This window comes from Sinocyclocheilus grahami, unplaced genomic scaffold (assembly GCF_001515645.1).
Source record: "Sinocyclocheilus grahami isolate Dianchi unplaced genomic scaffold, SAMN03320097.WGS_v1.1 scaffold416.1, whole genome shotgun sequence".
NCBI classification, from domain to species: domain Eukaryota; kingdom Metazoa; phylum Chordata; class Actinopteri; order Cypriniformes; family Cyprinidae; genus Sinocyclocheilus; species Sinocyclocheilus grahami.
The window spans coordinates 174972-192018 of NW_015505595.1; the positions used below are offsets into that span (position 1 = coordinate 174972).

Below are 17047 nucleotides of genomic sequence, written 5' to 3' on the forward strand. Positions count from 1 at the left end.
ATGCCACAAATCCTGCATTGAACCCGGGACATTCCTTTCAGGGATTCCGTGCAGGGTGTGTAAGGAGAATATAAGAGCGAAAGAAAACGAGAGGAAGAGGTGGACCGATCCGGTATGCATGCTCACCGAGACGTGTATAGCCTACACCTGCAACACATCGGCCCTGCGAGAGCAGCGTGAGCAGCGCGCAGCGGAGGGTTTTACTTCAAATACTATGGTTAAACTATGATTAGCAAAACCATGGTTAATTTGTGTTTACTATGGTTTATCTATTAGTAACCATGTTTTTCTTTCTTTTTTTTTTGTAAAACCATGGTTATTTTTCGTAAGGGCCCCATCGGATCCATTTACTTCCTTGGTGTTTCACCATTCAGTCATTGATCCATTCATTCACTCATTCGTTAAACAGTATGCCACAAATCCTGCATTGAACCCGGGACATTCCTTTCAGGGATTCCGTGCAGGGTGTGTAAGGAGAATATAAGAGCGAAAGAAAACGAGAGGAAGAGGTGGACCGATCCGGTATGCATGCTCACCGAGACGTGTATAGCCTACACCTGCAACACATCGGCCCTGCGAGAGCAGCGTGAGCAGCGCGCAGCGGAGGTGAAGACGCGCCAGTTCACAACTACCCATTCCGCGCGCGCTGAGGGGTGGGGGTCGGGGGAGCGCAGTCTCCATGGCAACCTTCCCACAGTGCAAAAAATCATTTAATCAGAAAGATATTTCACCCGGCTCACTGAGCTGAAAGAGAGATGGGGGATAGAGAGAGAGAGAGAGAGCAGAAGAGAAAAACTTGAGGAGCGGGCGTGGTGTAGAGCTGTTTTTATCACTGTGGGAAAGAAAATTATCTAGTGAAATTAGTAACATGGTGCAATTATCATTACTGCTAATAGCTGTGACTGTAATAGGGAATGCTATGTTCATTTTCACAGCCTCAAGGAAAGAAATCCATCCATTTCGAGGTCGAGATTCATTTCTGTAATGACAGGCGCGAATATTTTGGGAAAATAATAGTCTAATCATGAGTGTTTGGTGTTGTGCATGTGTATGTGAACATGCACCTGTTTTTCCTCACCTGTGCCCTGTGAAATGTACCTTGGAGGCGTATTATTGTAGCCCCAGTGACCCAGATAGTGGTGGTATGTATATGGACGTGTTCTGTGCGCTCTGGTCGCCTGGTGTGAGTTCCAGATGGCTCCTGTCTCCCAGCAGAGAGCACCAGTAAAGGCTTCGTGTTTTAATCAGTGCCACCTGGAGGACACCTCTCCAGAGAATAATGTCGGACATCCGGAAACAAGACAACATTTTGTGGGATTTTGAAGTGGAATGCATAAATGCCCTGCTGATGCAGAAGAGTTGATAGTTATATACACACTCAGACAAAAAAGTACAAAAGCTGTCACTGGGGTGATACCCGTTCAAAAGGTAGCCTACTAAAATGTATAGGGTACTAATATGCACTCTTTAGGTAAGGTGTACAAAGGTACTGCCCCAGTGACAGCTTTTGTACATTTTCTCTGAGAGTGTACATAGCTGAATTGAATAGTATACCTCAGACATGTCTTTGTATTATTAAAACATACACGAAAGTGCTGATCTTAAGAAACAACAGCAGTTTTCAGTGGGAGAAAATTTCACATTATAGGCAAATAACATGAATTCTATAAGGTGATACATTTTCAATTAACATAAATCTTCAATAATGGCGCACAAGAGCATCTACGTTCGTGTGTGCAGGCAGCACAAATAAAAAAGGAATTATGGGCCACCTCATTCATTACAATAGTTTTTTTCTCCCTCTGTTTCCTGAATTATAATAACAGAAATATATTCACTTAAAATCAAGCCATCTGCTGGTGGTGTTCAACTGGGAAAATTGTCTCTAGTCAAACAAACCAGTTTGTTTGTGTGTTATATTATTATTATTATTATTATATAGTAATATATATGTATTATTATGTAGTAAAATATATGTATTGTATAGTAATATATATGTATTATTACTATTATATAGTAATATATGTATTAAGAATAATTATATTCTTCTTAATATTATATAGTACTGTTAAAAAAATCAAATAAATTAATGATGTATGCATTAAATTGTTCAAAAGAGGCCTTTTACATTGTTACCAACTTTTACATTGTTCTATAGCATTGTGAAATACTGTTCTTTTGACCTTTCTATTCATCACGAATCCTGCAACAATATATCATGGTTTTCACAAAAAACAAAACAAACAAACAAACAAAAAAATATATATATATTAAGCAGCACAACTGTTTTCATTGTTGATAATAATTGATTTCTGAATGATTATGTGACACTGAAAACTGGAGTAGTGACTGATGAAAATTCAGTTTTGCCAAAAAATTTAAATAAATTACAATTTTAAATATATTCAAATACAAAGTTATAGTTGTTTTAAATTGTAAAAATATTTTACAAAACTTCTGTTTTTACTATATTATTCATCAAATAAATGACTTAATAAAAAAGAAAATACAAAAGAACTGCCTAAATCTAAAACATTAAGAAGTCTTACTGGCCTGAATAGTTTTTCTTTTCTGTAAATCATATATGCATTATTTTACTAAATTATCTGATGGGCAGACAAATGTTTTAGTTTGCTGTCATGTAGGCAATCTTGTAATAAGTAATAAATATTTATTTTCATAAGAATAATAGTAGTCCAAGGCACTCGAATCTTATTCAAAAAGTTTTAAAAAGCCTTTATTTCATCATGGCTATAAGTTTTAAGAACAGGTGACAAGTGCACACCTACGCGTTGCGGCTATTTTGCCTTCGTCAGGGTGTGAGTAACAAACACAATCTGAGTTCATTTTGAGCAGCAATTAATTAGTCAAATAACAATTACCTGGTCGTTCTACACAGGACAAACAGAAGAGAGGAAGTTCGACGATTACATATCAAAAAATTTAATCAAACACAATATAATCATATATAAATGAGAGGGAAATTTTTTTTAAATAAACTTAAATATATAAATCAGACTCCATAAATGTATGTACACTCTAAAACATGCTGGGTTAGATACAACCCAGTGCTGGGTAAAATAGAGACAAACCCAGCAATTGGGTTGTTTTGACCCAGCGGTTGGGTTAAATGTTTAACCCAACCTTCTAATAACCCAACCGCTGGGTCAAAACAACCCAATTGCTGGGTTTGTCCCTATTTTACCCAGCACTGGGTTGCATTTAACCCAGCATTTTTTAGAGTGTATGTATGTACATAGTATACATTTCTTAAAAAAAACTAACAAACCAAGATCAACAATATAATACTTCCAGATCTGAATTCTTATTACAAAAAAGGTACAAGGTCTAATTCATTTTTTACATTTAACATTTATTTAATTTATGTATTTTTTATTTTTTACTATACTGGAAATTCAGTCAATCTTTAGTGATGTGATGCTGTCAATCAATGTATGGAGTTAAGAGTAGGGTTTGTCTTTACTCCAGTTCCCTCGTTCACCTTAAATCCATCTAATCTAGCCACCCAGATCACAAAGCTGAGCTAAAGCCTCCAAAATAGTGCCACTCCACAAAAGAATTACTCCCTGGAGATGGATGTGGAATAGAGCACAGAAAATGCATCTCTAAAAAAAAATCTCTTATTCGGACACACACAGGTCCTAAGTTCCGGACAATCCTAACTAACCCTAGGGGCACTCTTCTGCTTACTGACCGTGAAAAGCAAAGGAAGTCAGCCGGGGGTTGTAAGAGAATAGCTCTAAATGGGTTAAACTGATTCAGAGCATTGTTTGTATGGGAGGCTTTAAATATGATGCTCTTGATGCTCTCCGTTGCTCGCTGGAGAGTAGATTCTATTGTTGGAAGGAGAAAGAACAAGCGAGCCTCAGGACCACTTGGCTTGCAGCACACTGTTCTTATTTGACAGCAGGTTGGGTCGCTCGGGGGCCGTCTGAGTAATTATGCACATTCTTGCAGTAAGGAGCAACAAGGAGAGGTAACTGGTTGCACGCCGACCTAAAAACATAATTCTTTCTTCAATAACTTACCTCTCTCCTCCTTTCTGATATTCAGTGAAGCACAGAGCAGAGACTGGACTGATTCTGTGTAAGCCTAGGTAACATAAAGAATAAATAGGACAATAATTTAGAGACAGTCCATGTACAAAGTGATTGCTCAAGAAAATAGTAAAGTTAGGCCTATACAGTATTATCCAGTTGTTTCTATGGTCTTCTTCTTCTTTTTTTGGTTGCTTGACTTTAGTGACATCTACTGTTTATCTACTTAGCTGTTTGCTCTTAAGTTTAGAAAACCCGTTGTCCCAAATAATAATAATAATAATAAATATTAAAATTATAACATTCGTTTCAATAATGGATTGTTTCAATAAGATTTTAAATAATAATAGATACAATTAAATATACATATATATATATATATATATATATATATATATATATACAAAACACCAAGTAGGCTACTTAAAACTTATAAAATACAATAATGTAGCCTAACATAAGATTTGAGATTAAAAAGAAAAATAAGAAAACTGGAAATGAAAACTAAATAATAAAGAAACAAAACATACACTATAGGATACATTTAAGATTAAAACATTATGATGATGATAGTAAAATCGTCGTACTTTATTATTAGGCTATTATATAGCTCACATTTATGGATTACTTTCATAAGCATACATTTTACTTCCTTATGCAAACACAATAAAGCCTAGGCTATGTTTAGTTGTAGAGATGATGGACTGGCCATTCACGCACTCCTGCGACCATACAACAAGCGGTGTAAACTGATAGATGGGTGTATCAGTTATATTTTAGGGACGTACTTTTGGTCTAAAAATCGATCACTCATAAATCGATTCACCAACCCAGTCCAGTTCCCAGATCTAAGACCAGAACATATTGTCGATTGCCGAGCGTACATTCAGATATTTGTTGTCATTACGGTCTACATTAACGTTTATGTGAAGCTTTCATAATACAACTTAAGACGGCTGGTTTAGATAATCAAGATAAATGACTGTATCAGTCCGTTTTATTATTATTAGAAGTCGGTTCTACTAATACTAGCAGGTAAGACACACGAGATAAATTAGCATTTGAGGATAACGGCTAACAAACATGCTAAGACTTGCATGTGTAAAACGTGAACGTGTTCACATGTTTTCGTTTATTTGTGTTTGCATTATATTTCTATGAAGCTACTCTTTAACTGAATGAGAATAGAGGAAAAGATCTCAGCCAAAATGAGGCCGTCAGGCATCTTTGGCACGGACTGAATCAATGAATCGTTCAGAAATGTCTTTGTAGGCGTTTTTCTAGGTATTTAGACACAGCCAGTATGTAACGTTACATATCATGGTTCGCTGTTCTTGTTTTTAGAGCAGACATGACAATAGATAATAAAAAACAGTATATAAAACTGAAAGGTAAAGGTTAAGTGGGCGTACACTACATGAATTCTATATTGCAAATTATTATATAATAGTATACCTATTATTATTTAATAGTTACAGCAAACGTTCGGTGTGATATTGTACTAACGCCTGTCTTGGTTGCAGACACAAGGCGACCCATATGGACCCGACGTCCAAGTCTGGGTTGAATCAGGTGTCAGATGTGGTGTTTGTCATAGAGGGAACTGCAAACCTTGGTCCATATTTTGAATCACTTCGGAAGAATTACATACTACCGACTATAGAGTAAGAGTCATTGCCTGTTTATTCGTGTTGACATTTGTAAGACTTCTGTACTGACCTACTTTGTGTGATCACAGGTATTTTAATGGAGGACCACCTGCTGAAACAGATTTTGGAGGAGATGTGAGTTAGACACCTGCTCTTTATATTAGTGCTGTCATTTCAACATCTGATAATCTTTTTGCTTTTTTATAGTATGGTGGCACTCAATATGGACTTGTGGTCTTCAACACAGTGGATTGTGCTCCAGAATCTTACGTCCAGTGCCATGCTCCCACCAGCTCTGCTTTTGAGTTTGTCTCTTGGATTGACAGCATTCAGTAAGGGCTGCTACGATTCCACGGTAGAAAGTCTGAGATAAAAGTGTGCTTTTGCTTGTTTGGATGAGCTGTTAGTTATGAGCGTATGTCTGCTTTGAAGATTTTCATGTTTTAAATGCTGAGAATTGCAACCTTTACACTGATGCTTTCTGCACAGATTCATGGGAGGTGGAGCAGAGAGCTGCAGTCTCATTGCTGAGGGTCTCTCTGTGGCCCTGCAGCTCTTTGACGACTTCAAAAAGATGAGGGAGCAAATGTGAGCTCTTTAACTTGTTCTGTGGAATCACAATTCTGCCGTTGACTGTATACGTGCTCTCATTGTTTCTCTCTGCAGTGGTCAGACCCACAAAGTTTGCGTGTTGCTGTGTAATTCTCCTCCGTACTTACTACCAGCTGTGGAGAGCGTCAGCTATACGGGCTGCACCGCAGACAGCCTGGTCCAGATCATACGTGATGGATAACGGCTAACAAACATGCTAAGACTTGCATGTGTAAAACGTGAACGTGTTCACATGTTTTCGTTTATTTGTGTTTGCATTATATTTCTATGAAGCTACTCTTTAACTGAATGAGAATAGAGGAAAAGATCTCAGCCAAAATGAGGCTGTCAGGCATCTTTGGCACGGACTGAATCAATGAATCGTTCAGAAATGTCTTTGTAGGCGTTTTTCTAGGTATTTAGACACAGCCAGTATGTAACGTTACATATCATGGTTCGCTGTTCTTGTTTTTAGAGCAGACATGACAATAGATAATAAAAAACAGTATATAAAACGTAAAGGTTAAGTGGGCGTACACTACATGAATTCTATATTGCAAATTATTATATAATAGTATACCTATTATTATTTAATAGTTACAGCAAACGTTCGGTGTGATATTGTACTAACGCCTGTCTTGGTTGCAGACACAAGGCGACCCATATGGACCCGACGTCCAAGTCTGGGTTGAATCAGGTGTCAGATGTGGTGTTTGTCATAGAGGGAACTGCAAACCTTGGTCCATATTTTGAATCACTTCGGAAGAATTACATACTACCGACTATAGAGTAAGAGTCATTGCCTGTTTATTCGTGTTGACATTTGTAAGACTTCTGTACTGACCTACTTTGTGTGATCACAGGTATTTTAATGGAGGACCACCTGCTGAAACAGATTTTGGAGGAGATGTGAGTTAGACACCTGCTCTTTATATTAGTGCTGTCATTTCAACATCTGATAATCTTTTTGCTTTTTTATAGTATGGTGGCACTCAATATGGACTTGTGGTCTTCAACACAGTGGATTGTGCTCCAGAATCTTACGTCCAGTGCCATGCTCCCACCAGCTCTGCTTTTGAGTTTGTCTCTTGGATTGACAGCATTCAGTAAGGGCTGCTACGATTCCACGGTAGAAAGTCTGAGATAAAAGTGTGCTTTTGCTTGTTTGGATGAGCTGTTAGTTATGAGCGTATGTCTGCTTTGAAGATTTTCATGTTTTAAATGCTGAGAATTGCAACTCTTACACTGATGCTTTCTGCGCAGATTCATGGGAGGCGGAGCAGAGAGCTGCAGTCTCATAGCTGAGGGTCTTTCCGTGGCCCTGCAGCTCTTTGACGACTTCAAAAAGATGAGGGAGCAAATGTGAGCTCTTTAACTTGTTCTGTGGAATCACAATTCTGCCGTTGACTGTATACGTGCTCTCATTGTTTCTCTCTGCAGTGGTCAGACCCACAAAGTTTGCGTGTTGCTGTGTAATTCTCCTCCGTACTTACTACCAGCTGTGGAGAGCGTCAGCTATACGGGCTGCACCGCAGACAGCCTGGTCCAGATCATACGTGATGTGAGTCTGCACTGATCTACTTTTTATCAGATATGTCTGTTTGTCACAGTTCTGTTGTAATGATAGATTTGCAACCTTATGTCACTGAATTTGCTGAGAGTTCTCAAACATTATAAACAATTTTGTGTCATTTTGCAGTGAAAACACATCAGTAGTCTTGATGTGCTTATGTAGTTAATTACTAAACACAAATGGTTGTTCTGGTGCATAAGACAATGGTGACACCAGCATAGAAATACTCATAATTCTTTGCTGAAAATACAGAACGGTGTTAGACACAATAACTTGCAAACTGTCACTAAATCAAGTGACACTGATTATATACTATGCATTGTCCAATTCTATAATTGCCTATTGTTGTAATATTGTTTTTGCTTTTTTGTAAATGTATGATATTGTTATCAGTGATTGCATTCATTAGGAATATTTACATTGTGCATTTCCTGTAAAATAATGTGCTTATTTAAATCTACTGGTGAAATCAAGCATTATGGAGACTAGCAAATATTCGCCACAATATACATTATAATCAGTATCAACATCTAGAACCTTTCATTTCATCCCACTCGCTTTACGCGTAAATATAAATATAAGTCATTGGATCATCTCTCTCACGCCTTTGGAAGTGGTTGAAAAGACAATAGACAAGTTTAGGTTGTGAATGAATTATTGAGAAGGATCACTTGAAAAAATTACATATTACCTTCTTCATCTCTCTCAAATGAGCCTCATGTCAGAACTTTTCTTTCCTTTTAAAACACTTGTATATAACCAGGTATCCCAGTGCGCCGTATGGTCCGTCCATCCCTGCTCACTTTACAAGAGAATTCACTGCAATGCAGCAGCAGTATTTTGAGTATTATTATGGATCTCAGGTTAACATTTTTTGTGGAAGTAATACATAAATAAGACAAAAATGCAAGCTACTAAATTTTGTATTAAATTCTGCGATCTCAGAATAGCAAAACCCTGGTGAGACAGTATACTGTATTTGCCTTGATGCTGATTATGCTGGTTGATACAAGCATAGGCTACAATATTATGTGCTATATTATTTTTTTCTCACTGTTTTGTCCTGCCAAATTTATGTATGAAAGCTGATGTCTGTTTCTGATATGTAGTTGAAATTAATGAAATTATTATTATTTGTATTAATTTTTTTGACTGTAGCGGGGGATCCATTTTTCTGTAATCGCTCCACGGAAACTTCCAGCGCTTCGATCTCTTTATGAAAGAGCATCCTCTGTAGCAGGTGCACCAGAATCCTCACACCCAGACTACAGTCAAGACCCCTTTCACATGGTGTTAGTCAGGGGCATTGCACTTCCTGGTAAGAAAGACACTTGTCCTGATATGTATGTGAATGTGCAGTGATATATCATCAACAGCTTTCTTCAGTAGCTGAACAGCAGAGGGGAGAATAAAATAGTATGTTATTGAATGATTAGATTTGCTCTGATTAATGCTTTCTGTTACATCTGTGTGTGTCCAGTAGCTCCTGGAGGAGGTTCTGGTACAGTCTCCCTTAAACCTGTCTTGCCACCTCAGCCTTTGCCAGTGTCCCAGTCTATGGGCTCAGTAACCCAGACTCCTCCTCCTCCCCTTCCATACCAGGTGTGTGTTAATGGAATTAATAGAATTATATAACTTTATTACATATACACTACTGTTTAAGGTCAATATTTTCCCCAAAATAAATACTTGTATTCAGCAAGGATTCATTAAATTGTTCAAAAGTGAAAGTACAGACATTTGTGACCCTGGAGCACAAAACCAGTCTTAAGTCGCTGGGGTATATTTGTAGCAATAGCCAAAAATACGTTGTATGGGTCAAAATTATAGATTTTTCTTTTATGCCAAAAATCATTAGGCTATTAAGTAAAGATCATGTTCCATGAAGATATTTTGTAAGTTTCCTACCGTAAATATATCAAAACGTAATTTTTGATTAGTAATATGCATTGCTAAGAACTTCATTTGGACAACTTTAAAGGCGATTTACTCAATATTTAGATTTTCTTTCCACCCTCAGATTCCAGATTTTCAAATAGTTGTATCTCTGCCAAATATTGTCCAATCCTAACAAACCATACATCAATGGAAAGCTTATTTATTCAGCTTGATGATGTATAAATCTCAATTAAAAAAAATTGTGGTTTTGTGATCCTGGGTCACATTTATTTTGTAAAGATTTCGAAATAAATGCTGTTCTTTGAACATTCTTTTAATGTATCGTGGTTTCGACCAACATTAAGCAGCACAGCTGTTTTCATCACCAAATCAGTCAGTTAGAATGATTTCTGAAAGATCACGTGGCACTGAAGCCTGGAGTAATGGCTGCTCAAAATTCAGCTTTGGCAACACGATAATATTTTACATTTTAAAATATATAATTATATTGCTGTTTTTGCTGCATTATTTTTTATTAAATAAATGCAGCCTTGGTGAGCACATTAGACTTTTGAAAGGTAGTGTATATATTTACATGAAACTCCTTTCAAGCAAAACATTTCACGAAACTAGTTTTTTAGGTGTCGGATGATAAAACTATAGGCCGGTATTGTTTAAAAATTATGCCATTTATTTATTTAACTTTGGATTTTGAATTTTTTGCAAGATATGAAAGCTTTATGGTGTTAAAATGATACAAAATGGTAAAACATTTTAGTATGTGGTCTGCTGTAGTCGCATCAAAACTTTTATAAATTATATCATTAAAAATATATAAAGACAAATAGGCCTAATGAAAAGCTCAGTCAGATCAGAGAAATTGTATATAATGGGTTTGCCACAGGGAAAATGGGGACAAAAAGGAAAAACAGGAACAGCGAAAATATTTGCATGTTTTAATGAGCAGTTCACGTAACCATTGGCAGGTGAGGTAAAAGGTTAATTTTGGACCCTGCTATCTCACTGCTTCGATGATGTAGCGTAATCAGAACGCTTCTCTCAATAACAGGTTAATCTCGGTCTGCTCATTCTGAACCTTTCTGTGCCTAATTGGAGGCACATTATTGGTAATTTTCAGCATACAGAGCCTCATTTTGATTCTTAAGCTTGAGACTAACTGCTGTTATGATCTCATTTGAATAGATCTAAGTGGTAGATGAGATGTGCATGAATGCATTTGTATTTGGTGGAAGGAGAGACTTTTGAAAGGTAGTGTATATATTTACATGAAACTCCTTTCAAGCAAAACATTTCACGAAACTAGTTTTTTAGGTGTCGGATGATAAAACTATAGGCCGGTTTTTTTTTAAAAATTATGCCATTTATTTATTTAACTTTGGATTTTGAATTTTTTACAAGATATGAAAGCTTTATGGTGTAAAAATGATACAAAATGGTAAAACATTTTAGTATGTGGTCTGCTGTAGTCGCATCAAAACTTTTATAAAGTATATCATTAAAAATATATAAAGACAAATAGGCCTAATGAAAAGCTCAGTCAGATCAGAGAAATTGTATATAATGGGTTTGCCACAGGGAAAATGGGGACAAAAAGGAAAAACAGGAACAGCGAAAATGTTTGCATGTTTTAATGAGCAGTTCACTTAACCATTGGCAGGTGAGGTAAAAGGTTAATTTTGGACCCTGCTATCTCACTGCTTCGATGATGTAGCGTAATCAGAGCGCTTCTCTCAATAACAGGTTAATCTCGGTCTGCTCATTCTGAACCTTTCTGTGCCTAATTGGAGGCATATTATTGGTAATTTTCAGCATACAGAGCCTCATTTTGATTCTTAAGCTTGAGACTAACTGCTGTTATGATTTCATTTGAATAGATCTAAGTGGTAGATGAGATGTGCATGAATGCATTTGTATTTGGTGGAAGGATCTGGCTTTGTTTTCAAGCAAGGCTGTGCACTCTAATGATGAGACCTCATGAATGTTGTCCCTCTGTTGCATACACTCTCTCTCTTGCCACAGAAGCCCTCTCTGAACGCGGCCCATGATGCAGCACAGAAGGTGCTAGATGCAGCCACTCAGCAGCAGAAGAGCCGATGTGAGTCAAATTGTGTCCCCTTATTCTTGAATCTTCTGCTGTGTTTGTGTGTTCCGTGTTTCACTATGTTTTCCATATTTGAAACACCATTTGCTGAGTTGTTTATGTTTTGTTCACAGTTCCTCAAATGCAAAATACTCCCTTCAGCCAATCACTCACATCAGGAGGTAACCAATGTACGCTTATCAGGCACGGCGGCACGCTCGGTTGTTGAGGCCTGTCGTAGAGTCACCATCTGGATGATGAGTTCACACAGCTCACCGCACACTATTCGCAAAAACAAACACTGCCAAGCTGCGCTGTGTAAATTAAATCAATAGTAATTCTGCGCCACAACTCTGTCGTTCTGCAGATGAGTCCTGCGTTTTCTCCACACTGTCCTTTTTCAGCGATACTGTAAGGTGGTTGTAGTAAAAACTTGTATATTTTTTAAATCGATAAGTTGTTGTCAACAGTTGTTCTAAATGATGCTTTAAAAAAAAAAGAGGTTCCAGCTAATATTCTTAAAATGGTCTGTTTGCTCATTAGTTGTACTTTTTTGATTGACATAATAACGTTGCAGCTTTTCCATAGTCAGTGCGATCTCTCTTGTTCTGGAAGTTGCACACACAGGTTGTATATTTCTCTGAGACCTCCTGCCTTAAGTCCTACCATCTATCTCTGCCAGCAAGGTCTTTTTACTCTGTATGTTAACCTCTTCATCTTATTCTGTCTCTCCTTTTTTCCCTCCCCTTGTCACCTCTCCCTCTGTCTCCATCAATCACCGCAGAAGCCCAAGGCTTCCTCCATGGACTCCAACACAAAACTTACGCGCTCCCTGCCCTGCCAGGTCCAGGTCAGCCAAGGGGAAAATCTGTGAGTGACTCCGTTTGGCCCATATTTGCATAATGTAGAATATATGGAAGAGATGCACAGAGAGGATGAAGTCCCCCCCCCTCCCCCCCCCTCTTTTGTTTCAGAAATACAGACCAGTGGCCACAGAAGCTGATCATGCAGCTCATCCCTCAGCAGCTCCTGGTAAATGTGAATATAGTTGTTTCCTGCAGGATGCATTACTGGGCTTGCGAAGGAAGCAATGATTTATTATTCTTGTTCTTGTTCTCCTTCTCCTATATTATCTCCTTCTAGGGCTGGGTGATATAGCTAAAAAAATTATCAACGATATAATGTTTCATATCGTTCGGTATCGATAATTATTGACATTTTTTTTTATAACCTTTTTTAAAACAAAAAGCAATAGAAAAAAATGTTTGAATTTAACCACTGTATTTATAATTAACACAATTTATTGAGACAAACAACAAATATTTTTTGTTTTAACAATCAAACACAATAAAAATTCAACAAATATATAATTTCTAATGTTTTATATGCAGATTAAATAGGTCTTTATTTTATAGGTCTAATTGTCTCCCGAGGGCGCAATGAGCAAAATAATGCAAAGCATTTAAATTGTCAACGCAAGGAAGTAACTCCATAAAAACGTGCATTACGTCTAAATTAACTCATAAAAATCCAATATAATTCCGTAAATTGCATAACAATTATGGACAAAACAGTATCATGTATTTATGCATTGCTTAATCCAAAGAGCCGAATCGCTATTCACACAGACTGCATTTAAAAACATATAAGATGCAGTGAAAAGGAATAAACCTCCACAAATTCGTGACGTGTTTTCTTAAAGTTTAAACTGTTTTAACTTTGCATGACTTTCTATGCATCTCTTCAATGCATATTTCTCTAATATTTTGAATGCATAACACAGCAGCGGCGCATCTCGTGGGCTAGACTAACAAAACATTAAAATACAACAACGTCACTTACATCACTGCATCTCGCGCGCCACTGATGACGCTCCCTGATGCACACCTAACATTCAAATGCAAATGTTTATTTTAAATTCGACTAATATTCATTCTTTATTCACAATCTCCTCATCACAGGCAGGCACAGCACTCAATTCAGCATGTGTTTGTGTGTGCTGTCTGCATCACTCATAGCACGTGCCTATATCGTGCACTATATCGAACATTTTTTCTATCGATATTGAAGAAGGTGTACCATCGATAAATATCGATACTGTTTTATCGCCCAGGCCTATCTCCTTCATTATCTTTTTTCTCTGGTCCTTTTTCTCTTCCGTTCCCATCATTTTCGTTTCCTCCTTATTCTCACCATCATTGCTTTTCCTGTATCATCATCCCTTTTTTTTGTTCTTCTCAGTATTTTTCTCCTTTTCTACTCCATTATCTCCTCTTTTTTTACTCCATCTCCTTTTGTGCATAATCTTTTTCTTTTCATTCAATCATCTTTTCATTCCCTTACTTCTTCTCCTCTTCCCAAATCATAATTTCTACTTTTATTCATCTTTTTTCTCTTCCTCATATTTTTCTCCCACTTTTTCTTCTTCTCCTAAATCGTAATTGTCATCTCGTCTCCTGTTTCCTCGTCATCTTTTTCTCTTCTGTCTCATAATTCTTCTTCTACTCCTCCTCAATCACCATCACCTCCTGCTCTTCTTTCATGTTGTTCTTCTACTTATTTTTCACTCCCCGTGCTGGACTATGCATACTTCCAGTGTTCGAACTATACCGTGGACTTTGGGGGAGCCCACTTGTTTTTTTTTTTTATAACGGCTACAGAAGAATACCATAATTCCTCCGTTCAGTTAGGCCTAAGACATCGAGAGTCAGGCAGACCTATAACAACCCAGCCACAACACATAATTGCGAATAACATGCCTTACCTTAACACAGAGTCCAACGTTTATATTTTTTCTACGAATCTTTGAGTTAACGTACTAAACATGAGTGGAATTTGCACCGCAGCGCCCCCACACCTTGATGCTCATGACAAGAATAGCATGTATAGTTATCTTAATTGAAGTGAATTGGGTTTAAATCGCTGTCATGTATGAATGAATTATATTTTTGCAATTTTACACATAATACACATTACACAAAACTGAAATTGCACGTCAAAATAACACATTGTCAATATTTTTTGAGACCCCCCAAAATTTCACAAATCACGTTTTCAGGGGAGCCCATGTCTTTTTGTAAGGGGAGCTGAGCTCCCCCTAGCTCCCCCGTAGTTCGCACCCTGCATACTTCTCTGATGCACACAGTATGCAAAATGCATTGTCAAATGAGTAGAATGTTCATTACAGACGGTATTCTTTGCACAAATTACTAACTTTAATAATACTTGTTAAAAACCATACTATAATTACAAAAATATCGCATGAAATATACATTTAAGCTCTCGCATTAACTTTAAAATGTAGATTTCAAACGACTTTTGTTCATGTCAACCTAAACAGCATATATACAGTGGGGAAAAAAAGTATTTAGTCAGCCACCAATTGTGCAAGTTCTCCCACTTAAAAAGATGAGAGAGGCCTGTAATTTTCATCATAGGTATACCTCAACTATGAGAGACAAAATGAGAAAAAAAATCCAGAAAATCACATTGTAGGATTTTTAAAGAATTTATTTGCAAATTATGGTCGAAAATAAGTATTTGGTCAATAACAAAATTTCATCTCAATACTTTGTTATAATATACCCTTTGTTGGCAATGACAGAGGTCAAACATTTTCTGTAAGTCTTCACAAGGTTTTCACACACGGTTGCTGGTATTTTGGCCCATTCCTCAAGAGCAGTAATGTTTTGGGGCTGTCGCTGGGCAACACGGATTTTCAACTCCCTCCAAAGATTTTCTATGGGGTTGAGATCTGGAGACTGGCTAGGCCACTCCAGGACCTTGAAATGCTTCTTACGAAGCCACTCCTTCATTGCCCGGGCGGTGTGTTTGGGATCATTGTCATGCTGAAAGACCCAGCCACGTTTCATCTTCAATGCCCTTGCTGATGGAAGGAGGTTTTCACTCAAAATCTCACAATACATGGCCCCATTCATTCTTTCGTTTACACAGATCAGTCGTCCTGGTCCCTTTGCAGAAAAACAGCCCCAAAGCATGATGTTTCCACCCCCATGCTTCACAGTAGGTATGGTGTTCTTTGGATGCAACTCAGCATTCTTTCTCCTCCAAACACGACAAGTTGAGTTTTTACCAAAAAGTTATATTTTGGTTTCATCTGACCATATGACATTCTCCCAATCCTCTTCTGGATCATCCAAATGCTCTCTAGCAAACTTCAGACAGGCCTGGACATGTACTGGCTTAAGCAGGGGGACACATCTGGCACTGCAGGATTTGAGTCCCTGGCAGCGCAGTGTGTTACTGATGGTAGCCTTTGTTACTTTGGTCCCAGCTCTCTGCAGGTCATTCACTAGGTCCCCCCGTGTGGTTCTGGGATTTTTGCTCACAGTTCTTGTGATAATTTTGACCCCACGGGGTGAGATCTTGCATGGAGCCCCAGATCGAGGGAGATTATCAGTGGTCTTGTATGTCTTCCATTTTCTAATAATTGCTCCCACAGTTGATTTCTTCACACCAAGCTGCTAACCTATTGCAGATTCAGTCTTCCCAGCCTGGTGCAAGTCTACAATTTTGTTTCTGGTGTCCTTTGACAGCTCTTTGGTCTTGGCCATGGTGGAGTTTGGAGTGTGACTGTTTGAGGTTGTGGACAGATGACTTTTATACTGATAACGAGTTCAAACAGATGCCATTAATACAGGTAACCAGTGGAGGACAGAGGAGCCTCTTAAAGAAGAAGTTACAGGTCTGTGAGAGCCAGAAAGCTTGCTTGTTTGTAGATATAATATAATAGATATAAATAATACTTATTTTACCGAGGAATTTACCAATAAATTCTTTAAAAATCCTACAATGTGATTTTCTAGACTTTTTTTCTCATTTTGTCTCTCATAGCTGAGGTATACCTATGATGAAAATTACAGACCTTTTTAAGTGGGAGAACTTGCACAATTGGTGGCTGACTAAACACTTTTTTGCCCCACTGTATGTGCATTCCTAGCAGGACTCATTTAACCTACAACAATGACAAACCATGGTTCACTGCAAAACTCAGACAGCTCCGTCAGGCCAAAGAAGATGCTCACAGGAAGGGGGATAATGTCTTGTATAAACAGGCTAAATACACAATGGAAAAGGAGATCAGAGTGGCAAAGAGGAATTATTCTGAAAAAATAAAGATTAAATTCTCTTCCAGTGACTCGGCATCAGTGTGGAAAAGTCTAAAAGAAATCACCAA

The 17047-nt window shown here is 37.7% G+C and overlaps 2 protein-coding genes across 2 annotated transcripts in view; both read left to right on the top strand.

Moving 5' to 3' along the window:
• The first annotated feature begins 4906 nt into the window (after positions 1 to 4906).
• On the top strand, positions 4907 to 6500 carry LOC107551133 (mediator of RNA polymerase II transcription subunit 25-like). The gene is made up of 6 exons (XM_016232636.1): positions 4907 to 5093; positions 5582 to 5722; positions 5797 to 5842; positions 5915 to 6039; positions 6197 to 6295; positions 6374 to 6500. The coding sequence occupies exons 2-6, from the start codon at positions 5598 to 5600 to the stop codon at positions 6498 to 6500; spliced, it is 522 nt and encodes a 173-aa protein (XP_016088122.1). The 5' UTR covers positions 4907 to 5093; positions 5582 to 5597.
• Positions 6501 to 6947: 447 nt separating this feature from the next.
• The window catches only part of LOC107551134 (mediator of RNA polymerase II transcription subunit 25-like), an 18648-nt gene continuing 8548 nt past the window's right edge, over positions 6948 to 17047 (top strand). Inside the window, exons 1-11 of the mRNA XM_016232637.1 lie at positions 6948 to 7087; positions 7162 to 7207; positions 7280 to 7404; positions 7562 to 7660; positions 7739 to 7859; positions 9030 to 9189; positions 9352 to 9473; positions 11790 to 11865; positions 11985 to 12032; positions 12351 to 12720; positions 12825 to 12882. Coding sequence (XP_016088123.1) covers positions 6963 to 7087; positions 7162 to 7207; positions 7280 to 7404; positions 7562 to 7660; positions 7739 to 7859; positions 9030 to 9189; positions 9352 to 9473; positions 11790 to 11865; positions 11985 to 12032; positions 12351 to 12720; positions 12825 to 12882 — 1350 coding nt within the window. The 5' untranslated portion in view covers positions 6948 to 6962. The remainder of the gene's footprint in view (positions 7088 to 7161; positions 7208 to 7279; positions 7405 to 7561; positions 7661 to 7738; positions 7860 to 9029; positions 9190 to 9351; positions 9474 to 11789; positions 11866 to 11984; positions 12033 to 12350; positions 12721 to 12824; positions 12883 to 17047) is intronic.